At 38.1% G+C, this 20,372-nt stretch overlaps 1 protein-coding gene across 3 annotated transcripts in view; it reads right to left on the reverse strand.

Moving 5' to 3' along the window:
• Positions 1–5,798: 5,798 nt before the first annotated feature.
• The window catches only part of AGTR1 (angiotensin II receptor type 1), a 30,265-nt gene continuing 15,691 nt past the window's right edge, over positions 5,799–20,372 (reverse strand). For all 3 annotated transcript variants that reach the window (XM_087740558.1, XM_087740556.1, XM_087740557.1), the window contains one exon: positions 5,799–14,538. In XM_087740558.1, the coding sequence (XP_087596684.1) occupies positions 13,406–14,485 (1,080 nt within the window). In that variant the 5' untranslated portion in view covers positions 14,486–14,538 and the 3' untranslated portion in view covers positions 5,799–13,405. The remainder of the gene's footprint in view (positions 14,539–20,372) is intronic.

Here is a 20,372-nt window from a genome sequence, read left to right on the forward strand (position 1 = left end):
GTGGAGAGGCTCCAGGTGGTGCTCGTCAGGGTCGTTAAGGCCCATACCTGCCCTCAGGGCCCTGTGGTTGCTCCCCCAGGAGCCAGGCTGCAGCCTGGTGCCTGCCCCGGGGCAGGGCCCTGTCAGGAGCTGTGTGGGGAGAGCGTGGCACCCAGGCTGCCTCTATCCTCTGTGGTGGGGTACCCCTGTTTGGGCTGGGGTCTCTGTGAGCTCTATGCGGGACAGAAAATAAAGTGTTTGTGCTGGGGGGAGTGAAAGACTGGTGTAACTGCCTTCCCCTTCAGCTGGGGGCTTGCACCAGGCTGCAGGACTAATGCCACAGCCTCGGCAGCCACTGGCTGCCTGACAGTGAGAGGACAGTGCTGCTTTCTGGGGTAAGCTCATGGTTTGGTGGGCTTTGACATGGCAGAATTACAAAGAGCTCCTTGCCCTCTGTACTAGCTGATAAATTAAGTGAACAGACAGTCTCATTTCATGTTTTATTGGTCAGTGTCCTGATGAAGGCATGAACGTGATATCTGTGAGCTGTGTCCGACGTGGGGAACGCGAGCTCTGCCAGCAGTGAAGTTACGCTGTGGCTGGGTTTGTCTGTGCATTGGTAAGTATTTATATTGCGAAGATTATGCTTGTTGGGTCGGGAAAGAAAGTACACGGCCAAATCCTGATCTCAGTTGCACGTGTGCAGCTCCCAAGGCAGCAGGGCTGCATCCTGCCTCAGCACATGGCCTAATGAGGTCTTGCATGATTGCAAATAATGTGGATGGCACACTGGAGAGCAAGCGAACAACTGTTCCTTGTTTTGCTGTGCTCTCTGCACTGCAGCATCTGTTTTGCTTCATCATTTTTTTACAAAAAAGCCACAAATATTTTTCACTAGGGAGCTGATAAACAACAGTGCTTACATTTTTCAAAAAGTTTTAGAGGGGATAAAAGTGATTTTTCTGGTGTCTAAAGTGCTTATATTTGGATTTGAGCATTAATTCACAGATTGTCTTACTGTTTTGTTCCCAGCTCGGGAAATCCTATGGGGTATTCTCCCTCAGGAAATCACATGGGGCGATGTCTTAGCTTGATTTATTTTTATTTGTGTATCTAACTTTACACAGAACTGTCTTTCACAGCAGCATTTTTTAATGGAGATTTCTATTTCTTGGAAAATTTGGCAAACTGGGGAGTATTTAACAATTTGCCGATGAAACTTTACATGAAATTTGTTGCGACTTTGTGGATGCACTCGATAGTGGGTTGATGGGTGCGACGCAGTAAACTAAATAGCTACTTTAAAGGGTTGTGGTCAAAAGATTATATTATGGTTTTTCAGTCTTAAAACAGCTGCCTGAGAGGAAATGTATTCTAGCAAATGGCATACTACATGCATAAACAGAAGCAGGGTTAGCCTGAGCCTAGTCTTAGTACTTCTGTCCTTACTTCTAAATGCATGGTTCGTATGGTATGTGACAATTATTGCAGAGAAGTGGTTTTGGCCCTTCCGTCTTTCCTGGTCTTGAAATGACAGACAAGGTTTAAAAATTATTATCTATCAAAAATGATATTTAAACTGTGGTGGGGTCTTTGTAAAGAGAAATCTTCAAAGGTTTATGTGATGACTTCAAAGTTATGACTGGGTAGGTTCTGAGGTAAGCTCAGATATTATTGTAATAAGAAATTATCTTTTATGTATATAGTTTTCTAATGGCTCAAATACATACTGCCTTGTTTCTGAGTTTCTTAAGTAAATGTCAGCTTATTGTATTGTTGTTTATCATAAATATACAAATGAATTTACAGAGCAAATGCATGGACTTGTTTCCCTTGTCTGCACAACATTTCATTTTAAGATTAGACATAACAAGGGGGTCAACAACAAAGCAAGGGAAACAGGGTACATGTGAATTGGAAGAGGACAGAGAAATCACAGAGCGCTCTGCTCTGGCGAGGCTCTCTCCCTGTCAACTCCATACAACTCTATGCTCTCACTTGGAAGAGCAGAACAGGAAACCCCTGCTTCCTCTAGAAACTGGTGGCATAAGCACAGGAAGAAGGTGGTCACCTCTTCTTCTGGACAGAGAATGTGGCCTTCAATACTTACCTGTTTGACAGATATATCTGCTTGGTTGGTTGGGATGGGGACTGCTGCGTTTTTACCTTGCTTTATGGTTACATGCTGGTGGTGGGCTCTGGAGTGGTGTTTGGAGTAAGCTGTTTTCTGTCTAAAGCTTTGAGCAATTTTTTTTAAATGACAGGGTTAGGATTGGACCTTTCAAAGTTTACTGAAATAAGGCAATTAAATCAAAGCCAAGATTCTAATAACATTAGAGAACACCAAGACAGAGGACCTTGTTTGTGTCCCTGCTATGAAGAATTGTAAAGTTCTCTGTTCTATGCAAGCCTTGTTGTATGACCTTCAAAACAAGAAACCTTTTACATTCCATGACTGACTAGAAGTAATTTTTAGCACTATGAGAAAGGTATATCTTTGTTTACATCATGCTACAAATGTTGCTGAAGTGCTTGAAAGACTTTGTGTAGACTTGACTTTATTACAATACTGATTTTTCTTTTTATAACATTTATCTTTCTGTCAATATTTCTGACTAAATTTATTAAAATCCTTTCACAACTCTTTCTTTCTCCAATAATTCCTTCACTATAATTGGATTGTATATTTTCCACTGTTGTGCAGCATAATGTAAGTACTGGGTACTGAAGTGTATATTATTACCTTAAAAACACTGATTGGGTGACAAGAATTAATTACAATTATAAATTATTACATAAGTCTCCTATTCTACAGTGGGAGCTTCAGTGAAATTACGGCACTGGATAATTAGCTGGTGCTAATTTGTGTCTTCAGTTTTGGATAGTCCAAAGAAGACCTGATGTTTCCTTCCCTGAAATAAACAAAACCAGCTTCCAAACTGTCAGAAAATAACAGTAGTTCTTGAGGGCTAATCATTACCAGCCTTTGTTGTAATTGTTCCATGAATTCTGCTTCAATCAGGGAAAAATACGCTTAAGTGCCAATAAAAGTTTTTATGCTGCTATGATTTCCTCCTGCCTCGTCTTCCTTCTCCCAATTTATGGCTTTATTCCACTGTCTCTGTTACTAGGCAACACTGTACATGGTTTTAATGCAAATTACTTCAAACTCTCTGATAGTGATGCAGAATAACACCAAGTTAATTTCCTGATTAATATATGCTACAAAGAAGTGCTGTGCACTAAAAAAGACAATGATGATGGCTAGGAAGCTGCCTCATAGCATAAGGAAATAAAGTTGGGTTGGTTTTTTTTGTATTTTCTAGATTGTCTTGTCTGTATTTAAAACAACCTTTCCAAGCAGATGGATCAAATGCTTGGTTCCATCATTTTGACTTGATCTGTTCTGTGCTGAACTGCCCAGCTGATTGCACGCTGTATATGCCACAATGATGCAAGTAGTTTTCTTGTGGTTGCATGATATATTTTCATCTCTGTACAAGAGGAGATAAAATGACTGTTCAGATGCTATTTTTGCCCCATTTCCAAAATTAATGGTAGCATGTGAGACTTTTTAAAACTGAGTGTTGTCTTTTCATTCAAGCCAATAGTAAAATTCCAGCTGATGTCAGTGTGAACAGGATTCAACCAGTGCTAAATTTCTCTTGCATGCCACAGTACTGCTCTCCATATTCGTAAAGCTCTTCAATATTGTCCATTGCAGGTGATCGCATATTTTTCTCTTTCTTCCATAATCTTAAAAAAGCAAAGTCTCATTTAACAGGCTAGCAATTATAATCTTGTCCATACAGCAATACCATTTTAGATGGAAATAAAACAGATTTCAGTACTGCACTACAGAAATCTTTGGAGCGGTGTTTAGACTGCAGTGTTTGCTCACAGGAACAGCTGTGACAGGTTTATGGCCAATGTTTGCAGAACTGCTTTGACTTTACTTCTCTAAATCAATGGCAATGCTTGCTATTAGAAGGTGGAATTTGAAAGACTGAGTGTAGAATATTAAAGGGTTTAAAGTATACTTAAATGCATGTTTGCAACTTTGATTCCTGTAATGCCTAAAGATTTATACCTTTCAAACAGCCTGAGGTAATATTGAGCCTTCAGACAACTTCTGCCTTCTGGATAGGCTCTTAGTTTGAAATCTACCCATTTTCAATGTAATGAAAGTGATAGTGTGTAATGCAGCTCTGGGAACCACATCTGCCTTGACCTGTCTTCAAGTGTTTCTTGTTCTGTGTATTTTTTAATTTTTTCCCTCTGGTTCAAAAAATATTTTATCTCCTTTTACTTAGAGGCCCTCTGAAGGAGAAAGAAATACTGAAATGACTGCCAGCAAAATCCTGTCAAATGCACAGTCAGCAGAATGAATAGTAGACCAGAAATCTAGTTTAAATTTAAAAATAATGTTTAAATTGTGATTCAACTTGTGCATAAGAATGTTTGTTTGTTTTCAGATTTGGTAGAGACCTTCTGAGAGAATTGCACTGTGCTTTTGGGAAAACAAACATTTCCCAAATTCAAAGCATGTAGAGAAAGTCTTAGACTCCTTTGTTTTCTGTGAAAACACACATTTAAAAACAATGTGGGATTAACACAGTTATGGAGCACGTCCTTAGTACTGCCCATGTGTTTTTCTCCACTGTTATCGCGTACTTAACAGCTATGCATGAAATACTCTCTGTGGGTTAGAAGAACGTATAGTAGAAAAAATTAAACGTAGACATGGTTAATTGAATACAAGGCTTTGCCAAATAAATACAAGCCATAGTGTATTTTAGTGCATATTTGCAGCACGCTGGTGTGCTGCAGTGGCACATATATGATATGTGTTAGATGGCAGTCAGTATTATATATTATCAGTAGATGCAATACTGCAAGCATTTCAGGTATTTTCTTGTAGGTAAAATTTAGGGATGTCCCTATCTATGGTATTTTTTTTCAGGATGTCATTGCTTCCATGGCTGTATTGGGCCAGAGGAGTAAACTTTATTTGCAATAAGTGAAACTGGATTCCGTAAATGTGCATAGAGCACACTAATGTTCTGTGCAAGTTTGAATGTTGGGGGTGATGATCTGCTTGTAGCTGGAAGTTATGGAGCTTTGCAGTGTTGATCGGCTTCTCCTGTGACATAGGCAGATCATCAATCAAATGATATCGCAGGAGAGAGAAAGGCATGTTCTACCACGGAATAACCTTGTCAAAATATTTGAATTAACTTGGCAGAAAATAGCCTGTAAACAGCTCCAAGACAAGCAGAGAAGTATAAGGAAAATTTTATCTTGCATGTAAAGTTTGCAGTATTCTTTTGGGATGGAGGTAAGAGGTCAAAATTGGAATATGCCTTTAGATGTTTTTTTTAAATGTACTGAAGAGTTTTCTAGTGTCTTGACAGTATTGTGATTCAGTTCTACATTTAAATCCAACATGTACTTGTGGGCCACAGTAATGAATGTTGATGTTGTTTTGGCACTGGTCTGTCAAGCTCTTCGGACATATCTGATACGCACATTAGCGGCGAGTCCCACAAGAAAACTGAAGTCAGATGCTTAAAGAGACCATACGTAAAAGAATTGTAGGAGCGTATCCCTTGGTAGAATATTATCTAGACTAGCAATAAGTACAATGTAGTTTTCCAATAAACAATTAAAGTTTTCTTTAATTAACAGGAAATTGAGTCACAAACCTTGTTGATCAAAACAAAATGACGTGCAACTTCAGAATTTCTGGGGTATGAGCTGTACAGATAATGTACACTTTCATTTAGAATCCAGTGTTCTCGTCAGACTCTGTACTTTGTTCTGCTACCTGTGTTGGGAGTTAAAGCTAAAAACACAGTTATTTGTAGGCTTGATGAGAAACAAAACTCAGAAGAAACAACCTAACCACATGGTGTGAAGGTTAAGTTAAACCAACACTTATTTAAAGTTATTTTGGATTGTTTAATATTGTCAGTATTTCAAAATACAATCAATCAGTCTGATGTAGGTGTTTCTGTGAAAAATGCTTAATTTTTTTGCACAGTTATGTTAGACGGAAACCTGCCTAAAATGTGATTTTTGCTGAAACAGCACAGTGCATATCTACTGTCTACTCTCATGTAAAAATTACAGATGACAGTATAGAAAGCTGTCATAGATAAGCAGTGAAATTCAAGAATACCAGAAATATAATTTTGCCGGATTTAACATGTTTACACTGCACTGTATAGTGCAGCCTAGTATATAATGTAAAGTATGCCTTTCTGCATGCTTCTTTACATTTCTGTCTAGAGTAATCATATCATAAAACCCAGGTTCAACATTAACAATTCTCTAGCAGGTGAAATTACATCTCGTACATTTATTTATGACTTGCCTTTGAAAGGTATCGTGCAAATTATACACATTTCCTCACTTTATAGGTGCTCTTATACAGAAAGAGGGCTTTGGGTATGCAAATTTTTATCATGCTTGGAGGTTTTTTACAGTGAAAAACTGAATCCTTATAAAAGCTTTAAAAAGCTACTTAAATGAATACAAACTTGTGAAAACAAACTTATTTTAGACCCTTTAGTATTTCATAGCTGTTCAGCAAACTTAAATATACATAGCACTACTATAATATATACGCTTTTGTGAAATTATTTGTTTTGGTTTCTGGTTTTGGGTTGGGGTTTTTTTGTGTATTTGTATATCATGTGATAAACTAAGCATGAGGAGTAGTTCAGGCTAGGTAGGCAAAGCTCATGTAATTCTATAGGCAGTACGTTGTCTTCCTTTCCTGGGCATATAACTATCTGGTGAATTTCCAATGCATAATTTAACTTTTTTCTGAAAAAAGTCAATAGTGGCAAATCGGCTGCTATCTTATATACATCCATCAACTAAAAGATTTCTGATTATTCATTCAATTTCATAAAAACGGCCCAGTTTACATTTGCTTGAGAGTATTAGTTGGAGATGCTTGAAAACCTCTGTGTGTGTGTGTGCGCATGTGCAGGGTTGCTCCTCACTCATAACAAAACCTTTCAGTATTTTCTTTTCTAGTCTTTTTGCTTTCTTATTTTCAATGAGAGGAGCTTTTCAGCTCACTTTGGTTTAAAAATTTATTTTTTTTTCTTTATTTAACGGCAGGCTGAAATATCTTCACAGTTTTGTATTTGTGGAGCAACAGCCTTTGCTTTCCACCCTATTCTAACAATTTTTCACCCTCTGATTAGGCTGTAAAGCTCCCAAGAGATCGTATATGTCTCTGTGTAGGTATACCTCCTCCTGCACCAGGGCCTGTTCTTGATTGTAGCCTCACAGCACTGCCAATATATAAAGCTGAGGAATAATTATAATACATAGGAAATAAGTTATTCAGTAGGTAAGCTATAAAATTTCACAGGCCCAGCCTTTCACTGTTTTTCACTTTTTTCCCCGTGTGTGGCACTATAAAACAGAGTATGAAGTGGGGTTTACTATGGATATGCAAGATTAAATTCAATTTTATTTTCATACAGATTCGAAATGGAAATGTGTGATCTATTCTACCATTCTTTGGTGGGGGGGGGGGGGGCAGGGGGAAGCACCAATTCCCTCTTATTATGCTGGAACCCAATCCTGTTTCCTCTGAAGCCACTGTACAATGTACCACTGCTTAGAAACACCAAAGCTTATTCTAAGTAAAAGTGGATATATTTACATTGAATACTCAGCTACAGGCAGCCTGAGTCTGGCTTTTCAGGGCCATTATTCATAATATAATGTGATCCTGTATTTGACACAATATTCTGGGTAAATCTGTCCCTATAATTTAATTTAGCTTCTAAGAAGTCAAGCCTAAATTCTTCTTTAAACTCTGTTGTGGTTTAACCCTAGTTGGCAACTAAGCACCACACAGCCACTCGCTCACTCTAACCTGTATATAGGAAAATTAGCAATTTGTTAAGTATACATTCCAAGAGAACTTTTTTAGCTTAGCCACTTCTGGGAAACACAAGTGAATTACTGAACTGCTGTTCTATTTGTGATTTTGGAGCTAGCCAGGTAGCCTTTCCACTATGAATTGCAGACACAGCCTGTCCATCTCAAGAGTTTAGGGGGAGCTGGGTTAGACTTTGGATTAAAAGGAATGAGGAATGGTGGTATAAAATGTTACGGCATTAAACAGAAACACTTCGGTAAGGATGATATTCTCTAAGATATATAGCTATAGATACACTGATAATAGTGTAGTACTTAAAATAATATAGAAATATCTCTTTGCTTTGGGTGGATTAATACAGCAGCGGAGATGGCTTTCACAAAGACATCTGTTGATGACGTGTATGTTTTTAGTAATACTTCAGACAGTAAAAGTTCTTATATAATAGTAGCAAGCTTCTACAATATAAAACTATTTCTATTGAAATAGAAAACATTAACATCCACCACTTCAACTTACGACTGCACAAAAATATTTAAAAGAAAATAATATCTAGATCTTGTTACTGAATTTACCAAGTACTTTACAAGCTGCAGGCCATGGCAGTAGTCCACTAAAAAGATCACACAACGCTGTGCTCAAACGTGACCTGTACCTATTTCTTGAGTGTCTAGCCACATCTGCAGAACTCACCAGTGACAATGAGCTTGACAGCTCTGCCGTTAACAGTGAGGATTTGTTAGTTCAGCCTTGGTTGTGAGGTCGCTGTTGAAATGGACTCGATGAACAACCTCATCACTTTGCACAAGCTGGTGGGATGATGGTCTGCCCAAGCCTGTAATGTGATGTGGAAGAGCAGAGCTGGAGACCCTGACCTTGTGAGTGGGGCAGGAATGGTTTGATACGTTGCAAACCGAGCAGGATGTTATTAAGAAACTTAAAAGAGCCTCTCAAAACTTTCTGGAAGTTTTTACTAAGCTGAAAGACCTATTCTCAGGCTGTTTTTTGTTTGGTTTGGTTTGGTTTTTTTTCCCTATCTATTGCAAAAATAAAATTAAGTATTGATATTTAACACTAAATATTTCCAAAATCAGCAAGTCCCTGCTTTAAGCCTTTTTCCGCCGCCTCCCAAGTATTTGTTTCTCCTTTCCATTGCAAACTTCTCCCTGGGAATACCTGCACTTCAGTATACTTAAAAAGGAAGTCAGCAAGATAAATCATTGCTGAAGCTATGCAAGCAAAACTAAAACAAGCCTGGGAATCCTACTATATTCTCTGCTGCTGTCACAGTTTCAAGTAGATGATGAAAACTATCACCTAAATAGTAGTTCTGGTAAAGGAAAGGACTTTTGGCTTCGTACTTATTCTGCAACATCTTGATTAACAATGTAAACATGAGGAAATTGTTAAGCTGAGAAGCCAAATTAATCCCTACTGTATCTGTATTTCTTTCGTTGGAATTTAGGCTAACCAGTGCAGACTATATAGTATGATTTAGGATAGCCATATAATGGGCAAGCAAGTAGAGAGCAGAGCATGAAACATAAGTCATATAAAGTAATATCACAGAATAAATAGAAATAAATATTCTGCATGTGCATGGCAAACATAATGTGATTTAGTAATTATTCTGCCAGCAGAGAGAAAGTATTCATTCAAACAAGCCAACAGAATATAATTGTGATACATTTGGAGTAGTTATCCCTGTATTTAGGGCCGGCTGTATGCTGTCCCCATTAATACTGGCTCGAGTTCCTCACACCAGCAGAGTACAGGGACAGACTAAGAGTTTGTCAAGTATTTTACTTTGGTCATCCTGAGAATGAAAAGCACTTTGGATACTTCTTTTTAATGCGTTCTTTAAGATAGTGGGAATTTGTTCTTAAACATACACAGCTAGTTCTTATTTTCATATTAAATTAAGATGGTTCAACCCAAAGTTCCCCAAAGATGGTGAAGTCATATAGAGCCAAATCTTCCTCCCTCCTCCTCTGTTTGCAAGGAGGAGGTTCTTGCACCAAAGGACACTCTGGCCATCTCCCACGGGCCCCTCAGCAGGGACCATACAACCAAGGGTCCACAACAGCAGCCAGATCCTGCAGTCTCTCACGCTGCTGCTCTGTCTGCCCCACGGACAGGGCTCCAGCATAGTATTTTCAGCAAGTAGGTGGGCTGGGGAGCCTAAGGCTCAGCAACAACGCGTTTCTCAGCACCTGCATAGGTTGCAGCTAGATGGCACGATGGAAGTGGTGTGGGTGTGCTGAAGGAAATGGGGACTCTTCAGTTAGCCGTCAGTTAGGGGCTTTGGGGGGATGCCCGAAGCTGTGGCTGTACGCAGTAACTCTGTGCTCTGAAAGAGTTTGCTCTCTGCTGCTGCCCAGTTAGAGGTGCTGGAGAGTTTTATCTCTGGATGCTTTTCAGTATCTATTGATCTGCCTTTTTTTTTTTTTTTTTTTAAGGAAATACTAAACTAGGATCCACTATATTTGGTAGCTGATGACCATATTCCTACCCCTTAGGAGAACAAAAATTTCCCAGCATTTTTTCACGGCAGCTTTGCCCTCCACTTTCTTTGCCTATCAATTCAAGGTCAGTCTTGCCTTCAAAGCACACCAGCTGCAATCCCTTCCTGCCTTTCCTGCAGCAGCCCAGCCGAATGAATGTGCATGCTCGTGCTTTTTCCCACGATGCAGGTAGGCAGAGGTGGTACCAGCAGCCTAGGTTACGCAGTCTCTTAAAAAGACAGGATCTGGCATGAAATGATCAAAATCACTAACCAATGGCTTCTTTTCTGTTTTCTGCTGTAATACAGTCATTTTTATCGCTCATAGTCACTACTGATTCTGCTTCTTTTTCTTCTTGGTGATAAACGAGTCCTTTCAGCTAAATACTTCATTATCACATGGGCAAATATGCTTTGTTTTTTATTTTTATACACATATATATATTTCTTCTCTTTCGGATGGCTCTTGTAGTAATGCAATCAATGTTTTGAAAATAAGCTATCTATTGTGGTCACTGGGGACACTGGATTTCAGTGACCAAAGGGATCAACTGGTGATGAGGAAATGCTTGCTTAGCTACTGTCAAGGAAGTTAACTGCCTCCCAGATGGACAAGTTTGTCTTTCATTTCTACAGGAGTTTTGCCACAGGTAAGGATCTCCAGATCCATCAGGAAGCCGGGAAATATTGCTGTCTCTTCCTGTAACAACTTTTGAGATGAAAAACAAATTTGTGGCTGCATCCAGCAGGTGGCAAGCACAGCACACTGAATTATGTCTGAGACAGATATGCTTCTGCCAGGGGAAGCTCCCCATGCTGTTCAGCATGTGCACATGCGTACATGAACAAAATATCATAAACGGCAGGCTCTGTCTGTCCTTCGTCAGCTTACTGACTACTGAGGCAGTGGTACTGTTCTGGATGCTATTTACAATGCATGGGACTATTGCCATATTCATTTTTAACAAATGGCTGTCTCACATGTAAGAACAGACAGAAGATAAATATAAAGCATTATATATAATAGGAATAATTTAACTGTGCCTTCAGATGACACATTCAGGTTTCAAATTTTGAGATACTAGCTTGCAATTAAATTAACTTAAAACTTCAGTGAAAAAGCATTTTTTTTAACATGCAGCTTTAGAAGTTTTAATGAATCTTCACAGTGCCTTGTGACATACGTAAGTAGAGATTGTTCCCATTTTGCAGCTGGAAGAACAAAGGCAAAACTGAAGAAACTTGCCTTAAAATAAGTGAATGAAAGAGCAGGAAGAGGCACAAGATTCCCACACCTGGTTGTGGTCCCGTTTTTTCTTAAAAAGTATTTCAGAAATAACTTTTTTATTGTGTTTTGATTTAATTTCCTAAAGCAAAAAATAATTTAAAATAGTATTTGTGTATATGCAAGGGACTGATAATCAGAAAACATGGATAATCCAAACACTTGCTACCTGAGGCAAAGCCACATTAGATGTATAATTTTGAAGATTATAAATGCTGCAAATTCTCAAGGGTCATGTAATTGTTTACATGATATGAGTACAGTTTTGGAATTTTTCTTAAGTTTTACTATGTCAAAGTATTTATGAATTCATTTATCTTTGAAGACAATAAATGAGTGTGACTCAAGAAAAAAATATTTTCTGGAGTACATCATTTGAGGTAAAAAGGACATACAAGGATATCATTAGTTGAAACTTCCTACAGTGTTTATCACCCTTCCCCCGTCATTTGTATAGAGAGTTTAAGCCAGACTTTTGTTCTGATTTATGCTAGTATAAATTTGAATTTGTTCCAAACACATAAAAATGGTTCTACAGGAAGCAAATACTCTAGGCTTAGTTTTGTATAAATAGAGAGTAATTCTGTAAAAGTCAAGAGTAAAGCTTGGCCTCAGATGTTTTGTGATGTGACTAAAAGCATTATTAGTTAAACTGTACTACAAGCATTGTCGCATTTTTGCTTATCAGAATGTGAGTTTATTAAATGTCCAGGAATTTGAGAAATTGAGTGGATTTCATTAGTTGGTAATTTCTCTCATTGAGTGCACTGGTTATTATAGAAAAATAATTTGAAGTTTTCTGATTGCCTCTGTCCCAGAACTCGTTTTCAAATACAGAATTTTACTTTTAGTTACGTAGAATATGGAGTCAACCCACTCTGTAAGTAATGTTCTTCAAAGTCAGTGTGGCAGATCATGAGGAAAGGTTAAGTGAACCTCATTTTTGTGTGTGTGTGTGTGTGTATATAATACTTTTTTTTTAAACTACTATAAAAATATCCACTGGGATATAAATGTACATTTATGAAGCAATGTTTGAAATCTATGAGTAGGAATATAAATCTAAAAATATTTCTTCTATATTTAATAAATAAACCTGCATTTCATTGCATATATTATGAAAAATTTGCCATTTTAAAAAATGAAAAATAGTAGCATAAATCAGAATGAGACCAATTTCAAGGACCTTAAATTTCCATTCGAGTTTAAAATTGGGCCTCTATATATAGCATATATTTGAAAATATATTATAAATATGATGACATGACATTTATGTCATTTTAAAAAAACCCAACGGAATAAGCAGTGTAGCTCCATCAGCTCCCTGCACGAAACTTCGAATAGCTCACGTATGTGCAAAACAGGTCCTTCATAATTCATGTAATTTATACAAGCTTTTCCTTTCAAAAGATCTCCGAACTTAAGTTAGGACTTTTCTCTACCCTTCTTTTGTAGTTCTGAGTAAGTGGCAGGATGCTGACAGAACCTCTGACATGCCTGTCCACCATTTATGTTGCTTTTGGTAAAGAAAAACAAAATGAAAACCGAGCAGTCCTCTTCACAATGTAAAATAAAAGGCCACTGCTAAATCTTTACAGTATGATTTCTCTGAGGTGATCTGATGGTTCTGTAACGAGCAGTAAGCTGTGATGTTCAGCACTGCAGATGAATTTTCATTCTTGCTGCTTCGTTCACAAGGTTGTTCAAAAAAAGTATATTGCAAAACACATCACTCTGCATCGAAAGACCCAGCAGTCTTTTTAGTGGACAAGCGTATATTTTCTGGTGGCCGATACGAGAGGGAGCTCATTTTTGTTGTTAGGCTTGGATGTGTGCTGACATTTGGTGGAATGTATTTTATTAGCTGAAGGAAGTATTTTTTAAAGTTTTTTCCAAAAAAAACATAAAAAAAAGGATTCAAACAGTTGTTAAAGTAAGCGATGCAAATGGTGAAGGGCATAGCCGTATCCACAATATCAGTGATTTTGCAGTCTGTTATTACATGTAATTGAATTAATACATCCAGAAAAGTGAACACTTGATGAGGAATCCAGGAAAAGAAGAAGAAAAATACTATTGCTACAATCATCTTAAAAATATCATCATTTCTAGTCTTATTTTTTTGAATTTGATATGCTTTCTTCAGGGTCTTCCAAATTAAGGTGTAGCTTGTTAATATGATCAGAAAAGGAATTAAAAAGCCCAGCAAATTTTTGGATAAACCCAACCCAACCCGGAGCGTTGTGTTATTGTTGTCATACCGAAAACCACAGACTGTCATGTTCAAGTTCTCAGCAAAGAATATGTTACGGTGAACTATGACAGGCAAACTGGCCACACCGGCGAGAAGCCAGATAGCAATGCAAGTTATTCTGGCAACAAACATGGTACGTCGAATTCGGGACTTCACTGGATGTACTATGGCCAGGTACCGGTCAATACTGAGGCACGTGAGGAGGAACACACTGGCGTACAGGTTGAAACTTATCCCCGCTGATGCTAACTTACATAAACAGTTGCCGAAAGGCCACTGGTACTCCATGGCCGTGTAGGCTGCCCAGAGTGGCAGAGTTATTAAAAAACACAAGTCAGCCAGCGCCAGGTTTAGAAGAAAGATGCTGGCTACTGTTTTTAATTTCATGTAGCAGTAAATGACAATAACGACCAGGCTGTTCCCGAATATGCCTATGATAAAGATGATGCTGTAAACAGTTGGAACCATAATGTAGATGTAACTGTGCCTTCCTGAAACGGGACAGTCGACATGGATTCTTTTAACAGTTTCTTCAGTAGAGTAATTTGGGACCATCTTGATCTCTTCAGCAGTAACCTAGTTCCAGGGAGAAAATATGAAGTTCACACCTAGGAGGGGAAAAGAGGAAGAAAATATTATTCATGACAGGGATTTAATTTTTTAAAAGTTTCAATTAAATGTCAAGTGTTTGTGTCTAACACAATGTGTCAATGTCTTTGAATTTAAAAATAAGCCAACTTCAAGTGTCTTCTCAACTAATCTCTATTCTAATATAGACTTGGCAGAATAAATCAGAGGTAAGAATGTTAGGAATTGGCTGAACATTGTTACATTCTTTTTAACATAAATGAAATCTAACTAACTTCTTTCAATTAACAAGGTTCCAATTTAGAATAAGACTGGTTAGTGAACATATGTCATAAAAAATAACAGACACTCAAAATAGCAGCTAACTATAAATTCAAGAGAGCCTTTAGGTTTTTTTTTTTTCCATAAATAGGTAATACACCTAATGAGCAAAGTTACTCAGATATCTCAGAAACTACACTTAAGCACTCAATACCAGTTCATTCTGTAAATACAAAGTGTAATGCATTAAGAAAATAACTGAATTCAGATTAGGTACTCATGTTGATCTCTGATGCGAATCACTGCATTTTTTTTTCTATTCATTAAGCTTAATTCTTTGAGACAATTTTTACATCACAGAGAAAGATGAAGATACTTACACAATCTAGTGTTCTGTTGCACCATAAATACCTTAAATATTCAGAAGCTACCTAGCTCCCCATCTGGCTTGGAACTATGGTATTTAACTATGAATGAGGGGAAAAAAAAAAATGTGAAAATCCAGACGTGCTGAGTTGTTGCACGTTAATAACTGTAGAAAGAGTTTAAGAAGGGTGCAAGGGGGAACCACAATTCACATTATCTTTTCAGTTACTGACAAAATTTATGTATCCAAGAGTTGAAGTTGTAGTTTTAGTGTACAAAAAGTATTTCTGGACCATATTAAGTGTATGGAAATGGTATGAAATCTTTACAGGGCACCTGTTTGCTTTGCCAGGGCTTGTGTGTTCTGCAAGAATGATTTCTTCATTAATGACTTACGGCTTTAGGAAGCGGGTAATATGTTGTAAGCGAATCTGATACTAAATCTTTTCCAGAGTCTACAAATACAGTCTTCCCTCAAAAATAGTGGAGATTTTAAAAAAAAAAAAAAATCAATAGTTATTATTGCAGAGTAGTGTTTATTGCTGTTTGCAAGATCCTGAAAGCTGTCAGCCAAACCCAACTTGTGCTGCCTCAAACACAGATTAAGTAAAATATATTGACTTTAAAACAAACAAACAAAACCCTTATAAATGGAAGTCACTTTTATATAGATAAATATACACACCTTAGGACCCTGGGCAGAATGGATGCATTCAGAAAGAAAAGATGCTTGTCATTATAGAAATATGGGCTATGTTGTTACGGAGGTGGTTGCTCATTATTTGCGTTGTTCAGCACTGATGTTCCTGTTAAGGGCAGAATGCTACTCTGTTAAGTGTTTGACATGCTCTTGTTGGGAGACAAACCTTATTCCAAATGGATTGCCTTTTTAATAGGGAAATGAGGCATAGATATGTCTCAGCAAAGCCCACACAGGAAGTCTGAAGCGGAGCCAGGAACTGAACCCAGAATACGGGTTGCAGTCAGCATCTTGTGAGCAAGGTCACCCTTTGGCTCTCAACTTATTAGCTTCTAAAAGACTCGATATTTCTCTATCTTAGCTCATGTACTCTTACGTGTTTGCATTAATAAGCTGATTCACTTCCATAAAGCTAGCAGGGTAATTTCAAGATTTAGGTTCTTGACAATTCTATCAAGTTCGGAATACCTAGTTAAATGTGACTAATAAACCCTTCGTCAAGATGTGCGGTGTGACACCTCGCAGCCTCTCCAATTCATTCTGTGAATTATTCTTGCTACCTCGGTTGGTACAGATGCCTCAAAATGACATCAGCTATTTTTGCCATGGTTAAGAAGTTAAAAAGTCAAGCAAATACAGCTGACACAACCAAATATATGCCATTCTGATCACACGTGGCACTGTAATGCATCCTGAGCAAAACTTCCTGGCTTTCAAACGGTGCCAAATCTAGAATACATGGTGTTCGGCTCTGTGGAAGGTCATGCTGTCCATAGGACAGGGAGAACCACAATAAAAAGATTTCAAGATAAATCCTCTTATCTCATCCCTTGGTTGTGAAAGTGCCCAAGGAGATTTGACAATAACTGACAGGTTCTGCAACATCAAGGTCTGGCAGTATTTGCCCTGTCCCAGATACATGCTAGTGCTGCATGGTCTATTCATTATCGTAGCTTTTGCTCACTTATATGTCTACTGAGACCACAGCCCAGAACTTAGCAGTAAGAAACTGTAGCGAAGTCTCTACTAAGAAAATCACCACTGCAAGCTAGACTTGCAGTAAGGTAGATCAGGGCCCAGTTAAGGCTGAGCAAGACCTTTCTCCATGACTAGATTAACCCATCGGTGGTACTATTTGGCAAGTGCATCCTGCTCTGTGTGTACTAACTGGCGGATTCAGTGTCTAAGACAAATGTAGCTGATGGTGAATATTCCCCCCTCGATGGGATTGTTTCTGTGCAGTGGTAGATGCTAAGGCACCTTTCTCACGGTCACTTCATCCACCCCTTCGGTGTAGTGTGTTTCGTTGTTTAACTTCCAATTTCCCCTTTCTACCCACAGGGTGGCCTGTACTTTTTCATGCCAGTAGTAGCTTTAGTTGATGTAATTAATAGCATATGTACTTTCAAGAAAGTGTAATAATGATTATATTACGTTTTCAGAAATGCGTTAAAATAAACAAAAAATAATTGAGTTGGGAAATTTGTGTCTGGCTGTCTAAGGTATTGAATTCCCTGAGCTTGTTTTGGAGTGTTTGGGAAGTAAAAAAGGCAGAACAACTCCCATAAAGAATCAGGAATTTGATCAAGAAACAGTACGACACTTCAGTTTACCTCTGTAAGACTGTAACCTTTCTGGCATTAAAGGTTTTGGTCTAACACTGAAGTCGGTGGAATTGTGCAAAGGATGTTTGGTATGTTATCAGTTTTAAATTATGCTAAGGAATTACGATTAATAAAGAAAGAAATCCTTCACTATTCTCAGTAAATGAAAAGGAAGCAGAAATACAGAATGTGGTTGCTTTTGGGTAAATAGATGTGGATTGCCATATGTATATCTGAAAACAGTTTGAATGTTGCTGTGAGAATGAACCTCTTAAGAGCCTTACGTTTGAAACACAGTGAGGAAGGCACTGCCAATCTGAAGCTGAATTTTTAAATTTCCTGGAAATTTTTAAGGTTTCAGAGCTAGCCTCAGCTAGATCTGCTGCCTTGAGGACATCTGTAACGTTAGAGCATTAGGAAAAGCTTCAACACAGAAGCAAGCCATTTGTTTTGGAAGGCATGAGCCCATAGCAGTGCTGAGTGGTGACACAGGGCAGCCCTGGTGGTGTGAGCTCCTTACAGGCAATGACTTCTGTTCTGTACCACTGTCATTTTTGCTGTTATTCTCATCTGCCATAGTTCACCTGCTTGTCCCAGGATCATGGTTATACACATTTTATGCAAAGAAGATACTTCTACATAGGAAGTACTGCAGATTGTTTAAAAACGTTGCAGAAATAGATGGCTGGTACAGCTTTATGCTGCCAGAATTCACCAGAGCAGGTTAAACCACTGGCCAGTTAAATGCAAGTACTGAAATTGTGCACATCGATAATTCCATTTAAAGCATCTCAAATGACCTGAGTTAACGTAATGATAATTGGATCATTTTAAGGCAAGGAGATTTTTCTAAGAGGATTGAATTGATGCGACTGTGAATGGTGTCGCAACATCAATCTCAAAGCAAATTACCTGGTGAGCAGCAAACCCCTGTTGTATGTTACTGTCCTGTTTGACCTTTTATCTTTTTTAATTACAGTGACTACAATAAGTCACTGATAATGAAATGCTTCAGACTGCTCTACCAACTATTATTTACCACTCCATTCATTGCTTCTGTTGGGTGAACATGCATCCTAATTAAACTGCCTGTGGAAACAACAAGGAATGCTGAGCCCATGCAAGGTAAACAGCACTTTGCCTACTAAAAGATAAGATAGCACTGACTGTGGCTTTCTGTGAGAACTTCACCAGCTATAAATAGGTAAGCAGGTGTCACAAGTGAAATTTTAAACAAAAATGTGGTTTTGATATTTGCTTTGACAAAGACTAAATAAACTCAAGCTGAGCAACCCTGCTACAGTCCAGCCACCTCACCATTAGGTAATGTGAGTTTTTTTTTCTTCTGATGGTAGGTGGATTATTTGCTTTTCTCAAACATGGAAATATCTTCTCACTTGTAAGAGGATGATGCATTCTATTTTTATATAAAATTATTGCACAGGGAGAAGAGAGGCTGAAAAATGTTTGGAACAATATGTTCAATATATTAACTGTGTTTCTTTCTGGTGGCATAAGCTTTTTTCCTTTATCTTGAGACTTTAGTCCCCTCCCTTTCCTAATTTCTTCTACCTTCTTTTTCTAATTGCTGAGAAACTAATGACACTTTCCACATGCTTTATTTCAGAGCTTTTTTTTTTTTCTATCCAGCAGAACAACCCCCTTTATCCTCATTGCCTTAATGAATATAATTTCTTCTACTTCATATGCTAACTTCTAACGCTTCTTCATAAGCGTCTTCTCTGCTTTCCTGGAGCTCCTGAGCAGTCCCACTGTGAGGCCATAAATTTACCTTTCTCCTAGCTCTTATTTCTGCTGCTCCTTCTAACAGTCTGTATTCCCCACTCATGGCTTTCGTAAGTATTTTCAGTCCAGAGTTGATATGTGAATTGTGGAGGGCAAGAGAAATGCAAACACTTGGGGCAAATAAAGGCACGTAATTCCAACTATTGTGGCCTTGGAGTCTGCATAGGCCTCCTGTCATCACTGCCACTATCTTTCCACAGAGGTCAGAATCTGACTTCATGGTAAATGACAATAAATCAAAATATTACTGAAATGGAACTGCAACAGGCAGTATAGGACCAGAACACCATCTGTACATCAATTCGTGAGCACCAAGAACAGAAAGCAAGCTTCAGAAGATCTGTATTGGTAACTGTCAAGCTGGCTGCTGCTTTTGCAATTTTGGATCAGGAGGTGGTCTGACATGACAACAAACAGAATTTGCAGGACCTTGTACCTGGCCTGTGCGTTTTTGTTTAATAGCTGTCCTCCTGGTCAGTCTTTCATGAAGCAACTGCCAGTCTGTTGAAATTGATGTTAATTTTGTGTTGTTTGCTTTTTTTTTTATTTTAAACTATTTATCCTTTTAGTTCTCTAACCTATATATGGATTCGTTGTGCCTTCCCCTTGCAAGAGTTGGTCTGCTTCATTTATGCTAGCTCTATATAGCTGGAAAATAAACTGCCCGTGATCTTTCTAGGATCTGGTCCTTCCATAACATCAAAACTCTAAATTGCTTATTACTTATTTTGTGCTAGCAGAGGACCAGTTATTGCTACCTTGTAAATGCAAACTGTTTATGTACTCTGACCTTCTCTGCAAGAACTTCTCTGTATTTATTTCCTCCAGCATACTTCAAAAGAGTCTGTCCTTCTGTATGATGGCTACGTAGTTTATTCTGAAAAGAATGAACATCTCTCTTCTGTTTCTTTTCATAGACTACTCTCATTAATTTTCCCTTCACTTCCCAAGTATCCTTCAACCGTACTCAGTTTCAGTCATAAAATTTATGTAAGAAAAGGACAGATGAAAGGACTTTTTCCTCTGGGAAAAATCAAAGCTTGTGGAATGACTGAACAGTGGAATTGGGGGGGTGTGTAATTTTGAATGATTTGGGCGGAAGGAAAACGTAAAGGAA

Source organism: Nipponia nippon, unplaced genomic scaffold (assembly GCF_047370975.1).
Source record: "Nipponia nippon isolate SJK-2023a ecotype South Korea unplaced genomic scaffold, ASM4737097v1 scaffold_7, whole genome shotgun sequence".
Classification (NCBI taxonomy): Eukaryota; Metazoa; Chordata; class Aves; order Pelecaniformes; family Threskiornithidae; genus Nipponia; species Nipponia nippon.